This window comes from Podarcis pityusensis (genome assembly GCF_964106645.2).
Source record: "Podarcis pityusensis genome assembly, chromosome: 14".
NCBI lineage: Eukaryota > Metazoa > Chordata > Lepidosauria > Squamata > Lacertidae > Podarcis > Podarcis pityusensis.
In genome coordinates, this window is record NC_138039.1 from 17313103 (window position 1) to 17334907 (window position 21805).

Sequence of the window (21805 nt, forward strand, 5' to 3'; positions counted from 1 at the left end):
CTTGTTTTCTCTGACTGGCAGTGGGTTTTCAAGGTCTGAGGTAGTGGTCTTTTCCAGCCTGCCTTCCTACAATCCTTTTAAATGGAGAGACTTGGGACTGCATCTGGGATTTTCTGTATGCAAAGTATTTGGTTTGTCACTGAGTGCCTCTGAATATGAGCACAGCCTTTCCATCACTAAACACACATACACACACACACACACACCAGCCACCTGCATGGTCATCAGCAGCACATCCAGAGCTGTAGGCTCTTCTGGAGATGAGATGGACTTGCGGCTTGTCTGCAGCTTTGAGAGGGGGACCCAGTGGACACTTTCAAAGGTCTGGTTTGTCTTCACCTCCTTTAGGGTCACAACTAAAATATTGCCCTGCTTGTCTTTGATGGGCTCAAAAAAGACATGTCCCAGATCCTGAATTCCCAGCAGACCCTTCATAATAATAAAGAGAGGAAAAAGTCATTTATGGAGAGTGGAGTCTGGCTCTAGATGGCATATACTCTATATTCTCCAAGGGTATACAGTGGTACCTTGGTTCCCGAATGGCTTGGCTCCTGAACAAATTAACTCCCAATGCCGCAAACCCAGAAGTTTGCGAATCGGAAGCTGTGCCTTGGTTTTCAAACCGTTTCGGGAGTTGAATGGACTCCTGGAACGGATTAAGTTCTAGCACCAAGGTACCACTGTAACAGTAAAAGGTATTGAGCATTTAAATATTAAGACAGTGCTGCTTTGCTACCTAAAACCAAAGTCACCTAACAATACACGAATAATAAGCAGGGCTGTCAACAGATAAAAGTATATTTTAACAATTAACCAATTAAATTTACGTACATTTATATATCACAACACTTTGGCAAAGCTGTTTTTAGTGAATCTGAATGAACACAATGGTTTTTACTCATTATGAAGAGTGACTAAGATGGCCATTCGCTTCTTGAAATCTTTGCTTTCTGCTGTCTGTCAATGCAAATATTCATTGTACGTACGTAGTTAAAAAGTTGCTTGCGAGAAAGCTTAACCACATATGGAACTGGCTATACATGATAGCCAATAAGTACAGCCATTTCAATACGTCACTATCATTTTTAATACCACCAGGCTGAATAACCTTTCATCGGGAAATTGGTAGGCAGTACATAGTCTGCACCACGCCCCCCCCCAATCTTCATCAGTCACCCCTATTTTCATATTTGTTACATATTTATTTCTGCTTATTCTCAGCCACCTTGGAGGTCTGTTGTCAGGCAGAAAGGAAGAATAAGTTAATATTTTCTGCAATCTACAGCACTTTCCTCAATAATTTCTTTACTGGCATTGAAGGAATCTGTTTTAACTGATGAATTGCACTAGTTAATCAATTAAAGCTTGATCTATTAAGATACTTGTTAAAACATGCAAAATATAGCATAAAAATAGAAATGTTTGTTTTGCTGCCAATAATGTAGCACAGAGACAACATAATGGCTTCACAATGTGCATGTTGGGTATGAAACAAATGTTTGAACAGCTAACCATTTATTATTAGGATTTTTCCCAAGAGGTGAGTTTATGTTGGAAAGGAACACAGAAATTGGCCCCTGTCCAGAAACACACCCAAGAAACTCTGAATGTTATCAATTGCTTCTGCTTCAAACTCAAATGCCTTCTTAGTGATGGATATATCTCCTTGACTTTTCAATCCTACTCACCTGTCTGAGTTGCTTAGTATATGAAGGGCATTAGATCTATCTAGCTGAAGTTCAGATCTAATGATTTTGACCTAAATATCCATGGATTGAGCATCAGATGTATGAGTGATATGTGCCTAGCTGGCAAAATACCCATCTTTGGCACTCCTGTGCCTTGAAGAGGCCTCTTTTCTTACCTGCATCTGTGAGATGGCCAGAAGCATCTTGAGACGTGTTTGCAGAATGCAGGAACACGATGATTGGGAGACAGTGACACACTGACGCAACCACAGGATTTCATCCCACATGCACGATACCTATATCAAGTATAGCAACAGGTCATTTTAGGATTCTCAGGTCTGCCCAGTTCTCCATACCTGCCCATACGGCAGGTATGGAGTTCCCCAAGTTCAGCATTTTTTTAAAAAAAAATGAATAGAGGAAACATGTTTGTATCCTAACTAGAGTCCCTCTCTCGCTGCAACTGTGCACCTTTTTATATTGTCCTATGCTAGGTTCCCTCTCCTTATATTTAAATTTGTCTTAAGTAAAGTAAGAATATTGTTTTTTACTTACTAGAAATAGGAAGTCAAAGGAAAATGTTTCAATGGACTACAAAATATGTATTTAGATGTAAATTTATAATGTTCTTTTAAACATATTTATTTAACCTTAAATAAAATGACACACATTCAGAAGTCACCCTACTAAGCGGTCACCTTAGTGAACCAGAGAAAGTCCTGCATGAGCAGGCAAGAATAGGTGTCATCTATCTCGACCACAGGGATCTGATCCTCATGCGTGACCAATATGTTGTCATCCTTGTAGAATATTGATGCCAGATACAGGCCCCTGGGAAGATAGAAAAAAGTTAGCTTGGGAGGGATTCATCATCATCATCATCATCATCATCATTGTTTTTACTGGGAAGTATTCTTCCCACCATGGTGAGGAGTGAGGAATGGAAGAAAGATACAGGAGCTTTCCTCCCTATTTCCCTTGTTCCCCTGAAGTGCCTGGGAAACACTGAAGTGACCCACACACCCGGTTTCTGGGAAACTCAGCAAGTATAGCAAGGGAGTGCATAGGTGGACAGATGGCATAATCTCCCCCCACCTTACCTTTTCAGTGTTTTTAAGAATTTGCTGCCAGGGTGGAAGAGATACTTCAGACTCTTGGAGACAGAGTGTTTTCTGCTCTGTGGCTGATTCTTACAGGGTTCTGAGGAGCAAAGCACATGCAGAAGGCATTACACAAACCATTATTTATACTACTCATCCTTTTTCTTATTACCTAGCCTTGTGTATATATCTACTAAAGATTCAGGATAAAAGACTAGGCTGGTTAGGTAAAACCAAGAAGATATGACATTCATTCCCCATTTCCCCCTTGGTGCAAACTATTACTCTGCCAAATTCACATAGCTCCTCCTCCCCCTAGCTTTTGTGTGAGGGTTTCCCAGCACCTTTTCCCCTTGACCTCTCTTTTCTTCAGCTTTCTATGTTCCAGTCCCTCTTTTCTCTCAACACTTTACTATCACCCACATTCATTCCGCAGGAACCTGCTGATTTTGTAGCATGCTGGCTATTTTGTTCTGTTTTTCAGCCATGCTACCAACTGGATCCCTGCTTTCTTTCCACTGTTCCTTCTGTAACTAAGCCTTGCTCCTCAAAAGTTGTGAACATTCCATCTCTAGGGAGGGCTAGCAGACAAGCGGCAACCAGTTTTTAACCTATTAAATATGTACAGAAGATAAGGATTGTAAAGCACAATTAAAGTTCCATATATTACTTTAATTGTGCTTTATAATTCTTGTTTCATTCATCTTAATAACCCTGTGAGGGATGTCCTAAGTATTTTAATTTAAAAAGCAGAAGATAATCAAAAGATCCAGCAATCTATGTTTGTTTGGGATTCAAAGAGAAGTAAAAAGTCGTAGTTGGATTTGTACCCTTAGATCACATAGATTGTCCCTATAGCAATTGCCTGTAGAATTTGAACTCAGTTCCCAAACACCACTAACAGACCACACTAGCATACAAAAATCAGTTAACTCCAGTGCTCAAATTGCAAGGGAGCTAGAGGAGTCCCAGTCTCCTTTACCTTTTGTACTGGTACCTTTAGCTATTGTTTCTAGAAGGGTATGAAGTATAACTTAGCTAAAATTTGGGGGAGTCAGACAGCAGAAGATTTCATTGAGATGCTTCATAATTTTTCATCCATAATTAAGGGCTGGTTTCCGCAGTTCAGTATTATGCCTCTGGTCAAGATTGGTTTATTGCATATCACAGTTTTATTAGTCAGCAGATCCGGGTAGGAACAACAAGGAGGATGCAAGAGAAAGGCCTTGTCATCTGCTGTGAAAGCAGAGCTTCAACCAAGCTGGAGATTCTCATATAATTTACAAACTCATTTTTGAAAACAAGAATATACTGGGACATCAGCTGTTAGCCTCACTCGACCCTGTGGTTATTTATATACACTCTTTTCTTGGTGCATAGGAAGTTGGCTTGATTTTTTTTTTCTGAGGGTTTCAGGAGCTTATTTCCTTCATGAACTTTTCCATAGAGCATGCATAGTTCTCCAAAATACAGCAACTGATTACTACAAAGATTTCAATGATTCTCTTAAAACCACTGGGAGCCCAATACAAGTACAGTAGCACTTCGGCTTACGTAACTCTCTTTACGTAAACTTCACGTTACGAAAGCATCAAACCCGGAAGTATTGGGCCAGGTTTTGCCGCATGCGCAGAAGCGGTCTACCGCCCCTAAGTGCATGCGCAGAAGCGGTCTACTGCCACGTGCATGCGCAGAACAGTGATCCTTGGGTTGCGGAAACCTCGGGATCTGGCCGGACCTCTGGAACAGAACCTGTTCAAAACCGGAGGTATCACTGTATATTTAATAGTATTTTACCACTTAGTTGGGGGAATGGTACTGGTCAGACAAGACTATAATGTGCAGAGGAATTTCCACAGGTTTCAACAGGAGTTTTCATTTAATATGCTAGCAGTGGCCTTATCTAGTCACCATTTCTCCTTCCCATCAATTCCAATTCTTCCTTAGCAAACCATGTATGTGGGATGTAATCCACTGAGAGCAGTCAAATACAACATTCCTTCTTTTGCTAGAGTGGACATGCAAGGGAATGTTTGGTCCAGCCAGTCGAAACTTCCTGTTCCTCCTGGCCTGGAGCATCCTTCCTTGCATGTGACTAGTGGGTAGGCGTGACCTGGTAAAAAGGCAAGGCAGGTTCGAATCCCTGCTACAGGGTGAGCTCCCATTGCTCGGGCCCTGCTCCTGCTAACCTAGCAGTTCGAAAGCATGAAGTGCAAGTAGGTAAATAGGTACAGCTCTGGCGGGAAGGTAAACAGTGTTTCTGCGTGCTGCTCTGGTTCGCCAGAAGCCGCATAGTTATGCTGGCCACATGGCCCGTAAGCTGTACGCCGGCTCCCTCGGCCAGTAAAGCGAGATGAGTGCTCCAACCCCAAAGTCGTCCGCGACTAGACACAACGGTCAGGGGTCCCTTTACCTAACTTTAAGCCTAAAGTCTGCCTTCAGGGATCACACTGTGCTCTGCCTAATCGTGAGTAAACTTTCTTTTTGTTACTTATGAATAAGACTGTGGTGTCTTTATTCTTTTAGAGGAATTCAAGGGGTCTTACCAGGAAAATCTTAGAACACATTTCAATCTGGACAAACCAGACTGAATTGTGTACAGTGGTACCTCGCAAGACGAATGCCTCGCAAGACAAAAAACTCGCTAGACGAAAGGGTTTTTTGTTTTTTGAGCTGCTTCGCAAGACGATTTTCCCTATGGGCTTGCTTCGCAAGACGGAAACGTCTTGCAAGTTTGTTTCCTTTTTCTTAACACCGTTAATACAGTTGCGACTTGACTTCGAGGAGCAACTCATAGAACGCGGTGTGGTAGCCCTTTTTGAGGTTTTTAAAGACTTTGGTGATTTTTGAAGCTTTTCCAAAACTTTCCCAACACCGTGCTTCGCAAGACGAAAAAAATCGCAAGACGACAAAACTCGCGGAACGAATTAATTTCGTCTTGCGAGGCACCACTGTATTGTATTAAGAAACTCACACAAGTTTGCAACTAGTTTTCTGCTGTGTAAAGGGGAATGTACTCTGCTAAGTAAAGGAACTTGCTAGTGCAAGTTAGGAAGGATATTAATAAACAACATATCCTTTCCTGCCACTCTGAACATTCCCCACAATGAATAGGCTATTCAAGAGAACTGGTATCTAAACTGCCAATGGACACAAAAGTGGGACTCACCGTGACACACACATTGTTGGTGCACCATCTTCACCTGGCTTAGAAGATGGTCCAAAGCTTCAGCTTGACCTCTTCTCCTTGGTGCCCGCCCATCATATTCTCTCCAGTCTGAAGTGGGAAGCAAATAAAATACACAGAGAAATAGCAGCACAAACTGTTAGCAGTTCCAATCCATTACAATATTTTCCTCTCACAGTTGTTTCATACCCATAGTACACTATGGAACAGCTTTCTGGACAAAACATTGCTCAAAACACAATTGATCTATTGACTCTAAAAGCTAGACTTGATGAATGGGTGAAGATCATCACCATTTGAAAGCCTTAGTCTTAGATAGTGGTTTTCGATTTACAGGTCACACCCACAACTGGGTCCAATCCTTACCTAAATGGATCAAACCAGCAATAGCACCACTACCAACTTTTGTATGACCATTTTCGAGCTTTAGACCTGGTTTGCACATAATACCAAATCACGAATGAGCAAGCATGAGGGTTCCTGACACAAAAGAGTGTGGCTGCAACCCTCTGTCATATAACTGCCATGCTATCTGGGGCTGTGTCATTATGTCTGAACCTGGGCTCATGGTTTGTCTCTGCCAGACAGATCATGAGTAGTAAACCAAGAACAAACCTTGGTTACAGCTTGTAATTTGTCTGGAGTGAGACACCTTAAGCCTGGATTTAGACATATTAAGCCACATGATGGTTTAGCCCTGGGTAGCACAACAAGGAAAGGACTGGGGAAGGAGTAAAATCATCACTGGTAACCGACATGTTTGCTTGTTCATGCTAAGATATGGTTTGGCTTAGTGTTACATGCTAAGTAGGTCTTAATTGGTTTAAGATTAAAAAAGAGAAAGAGGTGACAATAGAAGGGGGGAAGGGGAAGAACACAGAGGAAATATATGGGAAGTACAGTAAAACATTAACAGCCAGTTTCATAAAGTAGGTTGATGTTTAAAAAGTCCTGACTTTGCAAAGATGGAAGATAACTATTTAAGACTGTATCTGCAGTATGACTAAGGTTACACATAGTCCTTGTTTTAGAAATCAAAATTCTGCACTGTGGTACTCCATGTTCTGGAGCAAGGAAAATCATACTATGTATCTTGAATAAATTACACTAATTAAAGAAAAATCAGTATATTTATTTATGTTCTATTGATTATCATGCTGCTAGACATGAAGCTATGAAAAGCATTGCAGCCCCATCCCCTGATAACTGGAAATTGTATTCAGCTTCTGGGATTTCACCAAGCCAACATGTTTTAAAGTATATCACTGAAATCTAGTAACTGTATTTCTTGTTTCAATGAATGCTGAGATTTTTTTAAAGATGCAGATTCTTTCACTTAATAACAATTTATCTTATTTAGCACAGAAATGCAGATAGTTCTGCCTAGGATTCCTCCTAGATTTACATGAGAGTTCAGTCTTAAGATGTGCAAATCATGATAGGCAACACAGAAGCAATAACCCCAAAGCAGTAACCACTGGTGGGAACTGCTCATAAGGGTGACGGAATTTAACAGCTGCCGCCAGTAGGAGGAGATGACAAATCATAGTAACAAACAAGGTTGGGTCTGTTGTAGCTCTTTTCAGTATTTCCGCAGCCTCATGTCGGCTGCTGGCCTTCAACTGAGCAGAAGTTTCTTCATACTAATAGTGAGAGTTAAACTCACCTAGACAAATAAATAAATAGAACCTCTTCCTTGTGCTTCTTAGTTATGAGGTGGCAGAGCTACTGAGCAGCACAGGCTAGTGTGGGGGAAGCAGCCCTTTTACATTAACTTTGCATTAATTGGTTTATACACTCCCCTGTGTTGCTGTTTTCCATGGAAAGAGCAGCTCTGTTAACTTTGGCTGGGACCTGGTGCTATTTTTAGGTGCTTTAAAAACACCCAGGGAGGTGCTGCACACTTTTACGTGACAAAAGTTGGTTATTTTTATTTAGGGGAGAAATATTTTCTTTAAAATTTGAAAGCAAGGAATAAATTACTTTATAACTCAGGCTGGAATGTTATAGTTATATGCTATATTATACAACCCAAAGCTAAAGGGCCTAATCCATCGATCTGAGCTCCGTTAACTTCCAATTTGGTCATGATGGATTTGCATCCCTGGACCACATGGACTGACCTTAAAGGTATTGCCTTTGTGGTTGATGGAGCAAGATGTGTAATTAGCAGAGGAGAGAATGACAAACAGTTGTTTAACTATGAATGTCTCATCGTGTTAGAGAATGATTGACCATGAAAGACACAATTTACATCTCTTAAGTTGTACACAACAGCAGCATTATTTACAGAAACCTTGTCTTGTCTTGGCTGTTGTTAAAGCGATGGAAATCCTTCTTGGCCTCAGTGACAGGAATTCTATGATCTAACTGCATTGTAAACAGGGGAAAATATAACTATTACGTTTGGAATTTTTCTTTTGCTTGAATTCGGCTTTGCTTTATTATGTGCATTTCATATAATACACTGGGATGAAAATCATACATCACCTTCATTGAGCCCGTGAATGGGGGCATTTTCTGCCACTTTCTCAGGGGAGAAGGAAAACTGATACATTTTAGGGGACACAGGCGTATGTATACCCATGCAAGATGAGACGGCAGAAGGCTTCCTTAAGTATTCCTTTATTTAAAACAAAATAAAGCAAAAAGACTTTCTACCATTCAGGGTGGCAGAGGAGCTCCAATCAGCTGCCTATTCCGCAGTAAGGGCAGCTGTCTTTCCTTTTAACCAACAATGCTCCTGGGAATGAAGCTATGCCATGACATAGCATTGTTCCCATTTAGGCATCATATACGACCAAAGTGGTTACTGGTCCAAATCCCTAGTCCAAATCCCTGCAATGCATGAATGCTGTCCACAAAAGTCCCTGGGTGGGCTCAAACCACCAACCTTTTAGTTAATAGCCAGACATACTGATCCACTGCACTACTGAGACCTGTATTAGAATTAGAACTCTGATGCTGCTTCAGGGGCAGCAAACCTCTCTTATCTAAAAGGAAGAAAAGCCTAAGGAAACTGCTCCCTCAGCCCACCAGAATGTATCAAACTTGCTTCCACCCTTTAAAAACCCAGGTTACAGGTGAAGTATTAGCTTCTCACTCCCCAAAAATAAACCATTGAACCCTTCAGGTTAGCTGTACATAGGGATTCTGGTCCCTTCACGACTCACCAAAGCCCAAGCTTATATGGTGTAAAATTTATTTCAGTTGGCTTCTAGTGATAGGTTATATTAAGTATCATACTGTTATACATCTTGAGCTCTTGAGATGGGAAAAGCAAAAAAATCTAACAACCTAAACAAAATAAATATATAAGAGAGTAGAAAGGAGATTAAGGATACCAAAATAATATTTTAAATATATGGGCCTTTTTTGTTTAAGAAAGAAGGACAGAGAACCATTTAATAATTAGAAGTTTAGATAAAAAGAAGCATTGCTATTGCAAATTATGCTGCCATGGGAATCCCTGAAGGGCATGTTAATTTGTAGGACTTTGGTGTTTCGGATAACCAGAATTTGGAGACACAATGTTCTGGTGTTTGCGTGCTGTGTGCTGCGTGCCTTACAGTATATCAAGAGTATACCTTCTTTTCCATCACCACTGTTGTTACTACTAGACCTATCTGTCCTTGCACATTTCAAATGGGGACAGCATGTAAGTCAATCCCTGCTTTTTCTTTAAAAATTTTTGCAATTCTCATAAAATTATCTTTGAATAGCCCATGAAAGTTGGTGCCATAATCATTATTTTAGTCTTCAGAATGCCACAGTACCCTTTGTTCTATACCATTGAGTGCTCACTAAGCTCTAAAACATGAGCAAGACCAGTAAACTAGCCTTACGGTATGAATGATAAGGTATATGTTTGATGCTCCCTGATGTTTCTACTTACTTGATGGAATAGCAAAGGGTGGTATTGAAGTTTGTGGAGGTCCCCATCCCTTCATGTTGTAGGCAGATACTTGGACGTAGTAAGCTGTACCCTGTAGGGAAAGGAATAAGGAGTCACACGGACTAGAGAAAACCTTGTTGCTCAGAAGGGTGGTTTCAGTTTCCCTTCCACTAATATAGTCACCAGGTGTTCTCCATAATATGTCATTATTGAAAGAGAGGGAGGATGTGGAGCAATACTGCCTATGGCCTATGAACTTGCAGAAGCTGTGCAGGCCATCACCATCTTCCACAGTCTTTCTGTCTTCTCCTGTGTCATGGGTTTAGACTAAAGTTGCTGATAAACTCCAGAATAACTCAGATGGTCTGACAGATTTTGGAAGTTCAGCTTTTGCAGATTTATTTTCTGATTGAATTCAGACAAGCTTTAGTCTGTATCATATATGATTAAAAATAAAATCAGATGAGGGCTTCAGGGTAGCACTGCAGCTCCACAGAAGTCTCTAAACCCTGCCATGATATTTGTGCTGTGTGCCAGGCCAAGAGGACTCAGCATATTCCACATCCTTCCTACCACAAATGAAAACCCTACTAACCCTCCTATTTCATATTACTTAAGTGGGAATCATTTGTGATGTGACGATAGAAGCAGAGTTAATGATGTTGTCTTGCATTAAAAATACCCAAATATCATATTCAGATCTAATCCAAGTCCACATAAATTTTCTGGATGTCCAGCAGATACCCAGGAAATAAATCTGAATTCCCCTCTGCATCCAGTGTTGCCCCATAACCTTGCCAAAGAATATTTGTTATGTATTCAGTTCCTGGATGCATAATATTGCCCTAAAATAGGAATGACTGCTGGTTGCGCCCAGTAAAGCAGTGTACAGTGGTACCTCAGGTTACATACGCTTCAGGTTACAGACTCTGCTAACCCAGAAATAGTACCTTGGGTTAAGAACTTTGCTTTAGGATGAGAACAGAAATCGTGCTCCGGCGGCGCAGCGGCAGCAGGAGGCCCCATTAGCTAAAGTGATGCTTCAGGTTAAGAACAGTTTCAAGTTAAGAACAGACTTCCAGAACAAATTAAGTACTTAACACGAGGTACCACTGTAGACAGCCTTCAGTCTGTACCAAATTATCTTGAGTCCCAACCCCCAACTTGATTGTTCCTATCAGTTCAGTTTCACATGTGGAGTATGTCTTTCCTATTAAATGTATGATCAAAATCAATCCAAATTCTTTTTTGGGCCACAGCCAATTGAACCATGTCAGCTGATTGTCAGCCTAGTGGTATCACATAACTAGCTTCACAAGCAAACATTTCCGCTGGGTATATTATGTGTAATGTAAGTTTTCTTAGGAGACTAAGGGAGCAGAGCAAGCCTACAGGCCATTTGTTGCAAAATCATATCCCTTTGCAGCTCCCAGTCTCGTCTCCCCCATAACTTGCTGTTTGTTCAGAAGTCTGGCTCCTGTTTGAGCTCTTGGAAGCTGTCCACCACACAATGGGGAGGGGACAGCTGACAGGCAGTGTGGGCCTTGCAGTTCCCAGAGAGATAAAACTGCAGGGGTGGGGGGCAGGTCCCAGCCAACCCATGACCTCCATACACTTGAGGGTTGGAGTGGAGTCACTGATTCTCATCTCCAATTAGCCATGGAGCTGGTGGAGAGTTTGATATTTGCAGGTGGTGGGGGTATAAGATTTATTGGCTTGGAGTGGGGGGGGGGAGAGAAGGAGTGCCATTGGGTAGAAATCACAGAAAAAACTATGGATCACACGGTTTAGTGACTAAAGCTCAACTGCAGGACCCTGAGATTTCAGCCTGGGGGTGGCTGCTCCTTCCCATGCATACACTGAAAGCTATGAACTGCTCCTGGCATTTAGCATGTTGCATTTCATGGGGAAATGGTAACTGTAAACAAATCATTATTATTTTCTAAAGATACTATTTTTATTATGTCTGCATTAAATGTTTCTTAATTGTTTGACAGCCTTATCACATCACTGCAAAATCATATGGATAGCCAGTGTGGGGAAATGAGTGGGGAAGCAGGAAGAAGGGAAGAAAGTGGTACCAAAAGAACAGCCCTGAAATTACAAATGTGTTCACAAGAACAGGCAAAAATAGTTGCACAAGAGGCACGTCTCAAAACTCATGAAAAGGAACAAAAATTATTTTCATATCTTGCTAAATTATTGAGACTGCTTGAATTCTTCTTTATGCTCAGGGGCAACCTCAGACATTTTGGTTTCTGAAGTATAAGTAAAATATTCACCACAAGCCTTTGTACTGGACTATTTGGCCCAGAAGCCTCATGACCAGGCATGGAAATATGCACTCATCTGTGGCAAGAAAAAGCCATGTCCTGATAAGGAGAAACCTAAGTTAGACCCCTTCTGCTTCATATATTATTGTTGTATGTGCAGCTTGATTTTCATTAGGAGAGAACATACAAATATTTGGTCTTTCCTCTGCAGTCTCAGTTGGTACAGCCTAGCAATAAATTTATGACATGTGCCTGCATATCATGTGCCTCATTTCAGACACCTACTTTCTCACACTACAGCAACAAGAAGCCTGTTGCTGGAGCTCTTACCTCAGTTATCTCCCCCACTTCAAAAAACCATATTCAGTTTTATGCCACACCTCTATTACTACTACAAGATTACTCACAAATCTATAAACTCTATTTAGACCATAGTTATCTCAATCAGGAAGCATGACAAAATCCACTTAACCTTTCAGAGGAAAATAATTTAGGGCTCCTTATCCCCTGCTTGCAGCCACTGATTAGGGCAAATGCTGCATCTTGCTGCCTTGTAATGTAATGATTGGGTCCTAAATAGGCCACACACATTTCAGGGAACTTAAAATGGCTACCTGCATGCAGTTAACTTAATAAGTTCAGTGTTGTGTGAAGAAGTACCAATCCCTGAAATGGGCACTTTACTTTAGAAAATCATTCAGACATCCTCAAATTCTGGCTGTGCGGTGGGCAGAGGTTCACTGCAGTTAGCTTGCACTTTGGTAAATTAGAACAAGAAGTATGGGGTGAAGGGATCAATTGGGGTCATTCCCTGAAGTACCCTTGTGGCTCAGCACACAGCACAGTAACTTACTCACCGAGAGGAGGCCATGGATGGTGATATGTAGGTTTTTCAGCTTGTTGATCACCACTTCACCCAGCGGTGGGGAGAAGGTGGGGGAGCAGCTCCATTCGACTGCAAACAAAGGAAAAGCACAGCCACTCCGTCAGTAATTGGGAGTCTTTCATCAGTAAGGCAAAGGATGTAGTGCTTGGCAGTCAGTCAGGGCTAGATTAGAAAGCTAGGCTGCCAGGGATGGTACAGCTGCTGTAAGGGGATTGACTGTGAAACTGAAGAACCAGCTACAGCGGGACCAGCTGTGCATACTGGAAAAATGTAATGAGAAAAAAGGCATGGAAGAGCTGGGGGGTGGGGAGGGAAGGTGTCAATTGAGAGAAAGAGAAAGAGAAAGAGAGAGAGTGCAACAACAGGGCACACCTTTTTCATATTCAAAGGACTTAGCTCCCTGCCAAATGTGCAATGCAGGAGCTGCACATAGCGCAGCAGAGAAGTCTCTATAGCTAGGGTTACTTCAACTCTTTATCTCAGCACAGGAGACGTAACAGAAAGAGTTAAAGGCAAAAAAGGCAGGCCAAAAGATGAACAGTCAAGCTGATGAACCCAGAGATAAAAGAGAAAGCACAACAGATGGACCAAACAAAGGCAACAGAGAGAGGGTGGGAAATAGACAAAGTAGATTAAGTGGCAGGATTTGGTGGAGACTGGTAAAGGAAAATTCTTCTGAAAGCCAAAGTTATGATGACAGGACACAAAGGATTTAAACTGCTGGGAATTCTATGTTGAGGGAGCAGGTGTTGAAGCCAAAAAGGGACATGCTTTTATGGGATCCAAATAGCCTGAAGATGGGACAGAGTTAGGGCATTCAACTTGAGTGAGCACTTGGGAAGACATTTCTAAAACTTTTAGCAAAAAGCAACTTGCCTAGTGTAGAACCACCACCATTTAGACACTACCATAAATCAGCCACGTATTTCCTTCTCACATTACAGAAGAAGTGTAAGGCACTTTCTACCAAATTTCCAGAACAGCAGATTCTGGAGAAGTGGTGAGATTGATTCATGTCACAAGTGGCCACCAACCGAGATGGACTAGAAGAAAGGCATGAAAATATTTCAAATTCAACAACTAGAAAACTTAAGCTCAGTAATCTCCATGAATTATGCAAATTTGGTGGATGCACAATGTCTAAATATTTCAAATGCAAAATCAGTTTGCAAAATTACGAAGAGCTTGGCAGTAACTGAGATGAAACTGCACACAGGAACTGCCACATGAAACCCTGGACTATTTATTTATTTAAGTAATCTCTTAGCCTTTCTTTAGCCAGAAGTCCTAAAGTAGGTAACATAAAATAATTTTTAAACAAATACAATAAACCAAAGAAAACAAACAGTAAGCATATCGTTAAGAATTCAGTTTAATCTCTTGTGTGCCTGTGCAAATAAAATAGATAAAAACAGAGGGAAGGGAATTCCAGAGGTGGTGCTTATAACTGAGGCCTTATCTCTTATCACCACTCATCTTCTGATCCTAGACAGCAGATCAGCACTTCCACAGCTTCCCCTGAGGTGACTGAACAGGATAAACAGCTGGGTATAATCTACATTCTGCTGACATCTCATCTCAGATCCTGGAATGAACTCAGTGGTTTCATGTATACGTTAAAACAGCACAGGGGATAAAGAAAAGTCCCACAATGCAATGGATCAGACTAATCAAAATGCCATCCAGACTGGAACAGAAGCATGGTGCCCTTCATTCCCATACTGGACAGTTAGTCCAGAAAGATGTTTAAAGGTACTGAACACCACTGAAAGGTCCAGGAGAATCTACAAGGTCATACTTTCCTGATTTATCTCCTGGGATATCATCCTTCAGGATGACCAAAGGTGTTTCCGTATTAGACGTTAAATTGAAATCCATTTAGATACTTGGTCTCATTCAAGAGTGACTCAAGTTGCCTATCCAACTCATCTGAGCATTTTGCCCCAAAGGGTCTATGAACAACTAGCTGTTATTTCCTGGGTTCAGTGAAGGTTTTTCTTCTTCCAGGAACCACTACACAACTGCCTACTTCAAGGTGACTGACAACAGCCACTTTTGCAAGCTGGCCTTTATAACATCCAGGAACAAACCTGTCAACCCTCTGCACAAAGCAAACTATAAAGCAAACTAGGCAAGTTATAGTAGATGATACTCTTCCAAGCACCTATCAGTGTCATTAGACCTCAATAATCAAAACTCATCCAACAGTATTTAACTAGATGGTGTTCTGGAATTATGAACAGACTGTATTTAAAGAACTGTGGTATCCAAATTGCTGCAGATGTAAGCAATTTTATCTTCAAAGAGCCTACTACTCTTAGCAGGCATCTAAGTGTTCCTGAACATGGAAAAGGTCTTGGGCTATATTGGGCAGCAAGTTGAGGATGTAATGGGGAAGCAGAAATATTGCTTCATTGCCAACACCACTACAGAATAGGCTTGAAAGCTGGTCCCCCAAGCCTTCTGAAATGGCCCATACATGCCAGGCCAGCACTTCCCCCCAGAAATATGAATCATTTATTTTTATTATGGCTCATCTGGCATTCAGCAACAGCACCATCAGGCCTGATGTGTTGATAGCAAAGGTCATGTATTTCACAAAGCCTGGAGGAAGGACTGCAGTGGGAGACGGTCACTTCATTCCTGACCTTCCTTAATTATTTGAAAGCATTTTTACCCTGTTCCTTAGCCAAACAGACTCAAACAGTAGTCTACAAAGATTAGTAGTAAGGCAGTCTCTGCCCTCAGGTTCATAATCTATACATCTAAATGGCCTTTCTACCCCACCCCATCTTTGCTACAACCTGCTCATAAAGATTTCCACAGGGACATCCCTCACTTTGTTAATTTCACTGCGCAGGAACATCATAAAACCAACCAATCAAGGGCACCAGAGCAGCCTTCCTTGAGCTCTATGAAATAATGTGCCTGGTGTAAAGTCTAAATATATAGCAGCTTCCTATGTTCCAGGAGTAAAACAGGGAGATGGGTTGGGAGGCCACTGTGAGCCCCATACAGGTTATGGTGCCTGGACCTTTAAAATAGATTGGTTTGACAAATCTTCAGACTCTCCCAAAAACCAACAGGCTAGGACAGTGTAACTTTTGAAACTAGGCCTGAGATTATGTAATCCATCATATTGGTCTATTATAATCATAATTCATATAGCACCCAAAGTATTCTAGGAACTGTAAAAAGATTTATGACTGGACAATCCCTGCCTGCAGACCTTCAAATCTTAAAAGACATAAAACAAAAAGAAAAAAAGATAATTTACCATATCTTAATAAGTTACAATTGCCTTGAAAAATATTTACCATATGTTATGCAAGCTCTTCATAAAATTAATATATAATTAATAATTTTTAAAGGCAATGGTAACTGATTAAGGCTTGGAGGATGCATAGATGGATCAGTAATTGATGTCCATCTCCCAGTCATTATGGCAGTTGTAATATATATGTTGTGTGATATAATTGTATGTAAGCAGATTTTAGACCCTGTAAACTACAGTTCAGTACCACTGAACTATGCTGATGCGTTCCTTTTTGCTCTTTGGACCTTCACATCTTCAATGTATATCCATAAATTATTCACCTCAAAATGACAGGCAACAAATAATTCAAAAAAGGTGAATTTTGGAACTGAATCAGTGGGCCCTTGGGAATTTACTTGGATCAGATTCCCGGTCAAGAAGGATTGTTCCAAATGAGAGAGAAAAAATCAATTCACAGGTCCAAGTAAGTTTAATTCTTTGGTAATATGGTTCTGAGCATCCTTTGGATTTACCTTTATATTTGGTGACAATGGCTGAATTGACACTTAGGGGCTCCTGGAAGGAAACATCCACAGAAGTGCTGCTGGCCACTGAAAGGTGAACATTCATGGGTGGATCTGGAACCCCTGAGAACAGATAGCACAGGTATAAGGAGGGACATATCCTGGTGTATCAAGGCCTCTGTGGAAGGAATAAATCTTCAATATAAGCCTAATTTACAACTTAACTGCCAGCCAGAATGATCACAATAACAGAGACTCTGTTATGAGGTGAGGTAGGAAGGTATGTTTCCTTTGCAAAATAAAATAAAATAAATTCTGAGAAGAGATATGGTGGCAATTTGCATGCACTGAGATGGGTTCAATCAGCAGAAGATGCATAGGTAGGGAACCCTTAATGAAATCCACAAGCTGCACCCCACCTCCCACAATTTTAGCCAAATCATACTCCTCCAAGTTTGCCTTCTAATGATAGTAGCTAAAAGAGCCGTTACAAAACAAAGCCACTTCCACCTTAAGGAGGAGGTGGGGTTGCGGGCTTCACGGCCCCTCCACGTGTACGGTGGATGGAGGCCAGCCCCTCGCGATTGGGGGGATTCCCAGCCGCATCACCTCCTAGCCGGCCAATCGGCTGGTTCGGGGGTGTGGCCTGCCCTATAAAGTCAGGACACAGCCAGGGGTCTCCCTCTTTGCCACCCACCAGCTGTCCCTGTTTTTCCCACCCTCCCACCCTATAAGGTTTTCATTCTTTGACCTTGCTATGGACCTTGGTTGGTTGCCGTTGAGGGGCCTGGTAGGAATTTTTCCACTTGGCAAATTGGCACCAGCCACTTGGTTTTCACCTACCTTGTAGCAAATCGTCACAACTTTCTGGGTATTGGTGGTTAGGCATTGGTATAGTTCTGTAGATGGAAGAGGGGAGGTAGCGCCATCACCTGCCCCACATATTGAAGGGTAGTCTGTTAAAGGATTCGGGGGGGGCGTGGCCCTGTCCGAAGCCTAGGGAGTTTAGGGCCTAAGGCACACCCCCTATTGGTGACCCCGGGGGAGTTCCTAGTTGATGTGCATCAGCAGGACTCCCCCTACTGGTGGGTAACCCTTCCCGGACTTCAAGCAGACAGGCTGGAGTCGGATATAGTCAGTTAGGACCAATGCCTAAGCCAATACTGCTCTTCCACTGTAACCAATAAAGTTGTGGCCTTTTTTAGCCCATTAACCTTAATAATTGCGTCATGTCTCATTATTTCCACCGGGGGGGGGGGGCGGGAACTCGCCATGCAAGAGACAGACCTCCTTCTGCAAGTCAAGACATTGTAGAGTTTTGAGATTTTTTTATCTCTCCTACCCTGAAGAATGAGCCATTGCTACAAGTGAGAACATGACACCAAAAATAGTCAACTTGTCATACAGAAAAGTGAGGGAAATGTTTTCTTTTGTGAAGCTTAGCACCTGGATTGGCATTCATAGTCTAGGGGTCACTATGATAATTATATCTGAGCTAGGAAATTAATGCTTCCGAAAATATCAAATGGGTTAGAAAGGTGGCAAAAGGTACAGGATACCTTCATTTATTATATCACCCAGAAAGATCTAGAATATTGGTTTTGGGTGAGAGAAGCAGTTTCAAATCTGCTCAATGAAGGTTGACTAGAACAGCACGGGGAAAGCCACATTCACCCAGCATGGACCTACCGATTTCATTAACTAGTGACTTGCTTCAAGATTCTGTGAATCACTAAATTAAGAACTTTACCATGTGCCGCAAACAACATGGGGTTTATTACGGCAGGTCCTAAGGCCACTTCTTCGTTTCTGTTCTGGACTAATTACATATTGTAGTACCCAATTTCCTATCTCTAAAACCCTGCAGTGACATGCCCACTGTTCCCATCCCTGATCTACTTAGGGGTCATTGCATGCTGCTATTTCAGACACTTACGAGCATGCTCAAATCCAGCATTCATGCGCTTGTATAGCCGATAACGCCATTCCCATGCTTTTAACTGTTTCTCTTTTTCTGAGCCATCTGCACTGGGTAGCTCATTCACCACCTGCACAGTAAGGTCATTGACACGCTGCTCTGCCTCCTGGACCAGTGTTGACAAGTGCAAAGACCGACTCTCTAGACTCACAACTTTGGAAACGGAACAGAGGGAAAAGGAAACATTTAATACATTGCACAAGAAGAGGAGGAAAAATACATGACCAGGCATAAACCTGCCTGAAAATTTCTGAAGTAATTCTCTTTGCCTCTACCCTCAGAAAACCTCCCTTGCTAAGCAATCCCTCAAGCCGAAGAAGCACAGCTTGATCCTCATTTCCCAAACAGCATGGGATAAATGGTTGGTGCAGCTGGAGTTTGAGCTATTAGATAAAACCACAAAGTTGCTTCTTCACAACTGCTTCTGCAAATTTGTGATTCTGGATCCTCTTAAATGCAGATTTAAAGGCCAAGCTCAAAGGAATCCCAGCCCTCCCTTCCCCCAGAATCTGCTGCTTATCAGGGAGCAGAAATCCTGTTTTGTTACACAGCAGGATGCATCCACCAGTTCAAAGCAAGTCTTCCGATAGCAAGCTAGAACTGAATTCTGAAATTTTGCTTCTAGTACAGTGGTACCTCGGGTTACATATGCTTCAGGTTACAGACTCCGCTAACCCATAAATAGTACCTCGGGTTAAGAACTTTGCTTCAGGATGAGAACAGAAATCATGCAGTGGTGGCGTAACAGCAGCAGGAGGTCCCATTAGCTAAAGTGGTGCTTCAGGTTAAGAACAGTTTCAGGTTAAGAACGGACCTCCGGAACGAATTAAGTACGTAACCCGAGGTACCATTGTATTTTATTTATTTATTCAAGGTATTTTTATTTAGTAGGAGCTAACATACCCTGGAAGACCCCAGAAACCTGTTGGAAAATGGCAACTATGATCCTCTTTCCATTTCCAATACTTAGAGGAAAAGGTAATTAAAGGATGAGCATTCTGCCCTGCACTACCAGAATGAGCCTTAAGCATTACCAAAACAAGTTTTTTTTTTTTTGCATTTCTTACATTGAATGAAAAACCTACATTGACTAAAACATACTGTATTTAAAAATGGGTTTTCTGCTTTTAAACCTGGATTAACAACATTCACATTTACCGTATTTTTTGCTCTATAAGACTCACTTTTTCCCTCCTAAAAAGTAAGGGGAAATGTGTGTGCGTCTTATGGAGCGAATGCAGGCTGTGCAGCTATCCCAGAAGCCAGAACAGCAAGAGGGATTGCTGCTTTCACTGTGCAGCGATCCCTCTTGCTGTTCTGGCTTCTAAGATTCAGAATATTTTTTTTCTTGTTTTCCTCCTCCAAAAACTAGGTGCGTCTTGTGGTCTGGTGCGTCTTATAGAACGAAAAATACGGTAAATATCTATTCACATTAGTTATCATGATGACCTCATGACTAAAATATGAAAATATCCTCATTCTGTCAGAATATTGGAATGGGTCTGACTTTGTTTCCCACAAGCACAGGGTTCCGAATCTGCTTGCACCCACATCCCTACCAGCACCCAACATACCAGTGTGTGCGTGCATGCCCCCCCCCCTTTACCTGCCCCACGGTCGTGCCTTCAGTAGACAGCAATGTACCAGGGTGGCAGATGTGGCAAGGGACCCCAGCAAACTATTGCTGGATATCACTGCTCATCGCTTGTACTAGGGACAATTTCTTACCATTAAATGGGATGGCCAGGTCTATTACTTCATCCAGCTTTTGTCATTACTGTTTGAGAAGTAACATATGCACAAACCCACAGCTGGAGCACAATCTGTGTGAGGTATTTCCTTTTCCTCAGTCTAGATATGTTAAGAACAAGAGGAGAAGACCCCCATTGAGGATCAGAGTGCATATACTTTATTCACGGGAATCTCTTGGTTTGCCTGACTCCTATGGCTAGGCAGCAAAGAAATATACACCTCTTTTCTATCTCCTTTCACTGAACTCCATTATTACACACAGTGTCAGCTAGGCCTGTGGCTACTCTCTGTGTGGGCCACCCAGAAAGCAGAGACCCCAGTGGCTGCATCTAGCGCAACCTATTTTGTGTGTGTGTGTGTGTGTGTGTGTGTGTGTGAGAGAGAGAGAGAGAGAGAGAGAGAGAGAGAGAGAGAGACACAGAGAGAACACAAACTTGTGAGAGAATACCCCCCCCCCCCAATCTCCAGGGAAAGAGTACTAATAAACACTTATTCAAAGTCACTCCCCTTCTGCTCTCCATTCACAGAAATCCCTTCATTTGAAGAAAGGGCAATCTGTTCCTGACCCTAATACCAGAACTGTCAGCTTATTCATGAGGCAGACTACCTGCAAATAACTAGCAGATGAAGATTTTCCTGTTGCTCTTAGCTAGTCATCTGAAATGAGGTGAATTCCCTTCTCATCATTCTATTCGCTTCACCTGATCAGGCAGCATTAATGCTTCTTGCAGCAAAGCTGTTCTCTTCCAAGGTAACACTCTGGAGAGTAAATTTTGGCATCTCTCGGGTGAGGATTCAAACAGTACAAGCGGTTCAGCTTGAATCTATCCTGCAGCCACACTTCTTATTGTGTGCAAATCAGCTGAAATAATCTCTTAGGAACATGCCACAAGGATGATGTGACTCTTTATGGTTGTGCCAGTGCCAACCTCCTTTGGTATTCACTCTTGGCATCATTTCTAACACCAAGTCAGATTGATAACTACAGCTTCTAGGATGATATGCTGCTCTGGAACCTTTTAGCCATAGCTTTCATTTGTACCATCATGTTTCAAGAAATCACTACTGTACTTTAGGCACGACACAGAAAAATCTAGCAATGTGATTTTTCCTGTACTGAGGGAACATATCATCCATCTATGAAAGACACAGGAGCATGCTAGGCATCAGAAACCCTAGTTCCAGGGTCCTATATGTTCTCTCTTTTGCAGCTAACTCCTTTCAGATGCTTTTCATTTCCCACATTTCACCAAAAGAGAGTAGAAT

General features: G+C 41.9%; 1 protein-coding gene across 10 annotated transcripts in view; it reads right to left on the reverse strand.

The window, feature by feature from the left end:
* LOC308463499 (ankyrin repeat and fibronectin type-III domain-containing protein 1-like) overlaps window positions 1-21805 on the reverse strand; it is a 366925-nt gene that overhangs the window by 19678 nt on the left and 325442 nt on the right. For all 10 annotated transcript variants that reach the window (XM_080981922.1, XM_080981924.1, XM_080981921.1 and 7 more), the window contains 9 exons: window positions 18746-18940; window positions 16819-16932; window positions 13001-13098; window positions 9871-9961; window positions 5958-6065; window positions 2789-2888; window positions 2387-2519; window positions 1865-1984; window positions 214-429 (listed from right to left, as the gene is read on the reverse strand). In XM_080981922.1, the coding sequence (XP_080838048.1) occupies window positions 214-429; window positions 1865-1984; window positions 2387-2519; window positions 2789-2888; window positions 5958-6065; window positions 9871-9961; window positions 13001-13098; window positions 16819-16932; window positions 18746-18940 (1175 nt within the window). The remainder of the gene's footprint in view (window positions 1-213; window positions 430-1864; window positions 1985-2386; window positions 2520-2788; window positions 2889-5957; window positions 6066-9870; window positions 9962-13000; window positions 13099-16818; window positions 16933-18745; window positions 18941-21805) is intronic.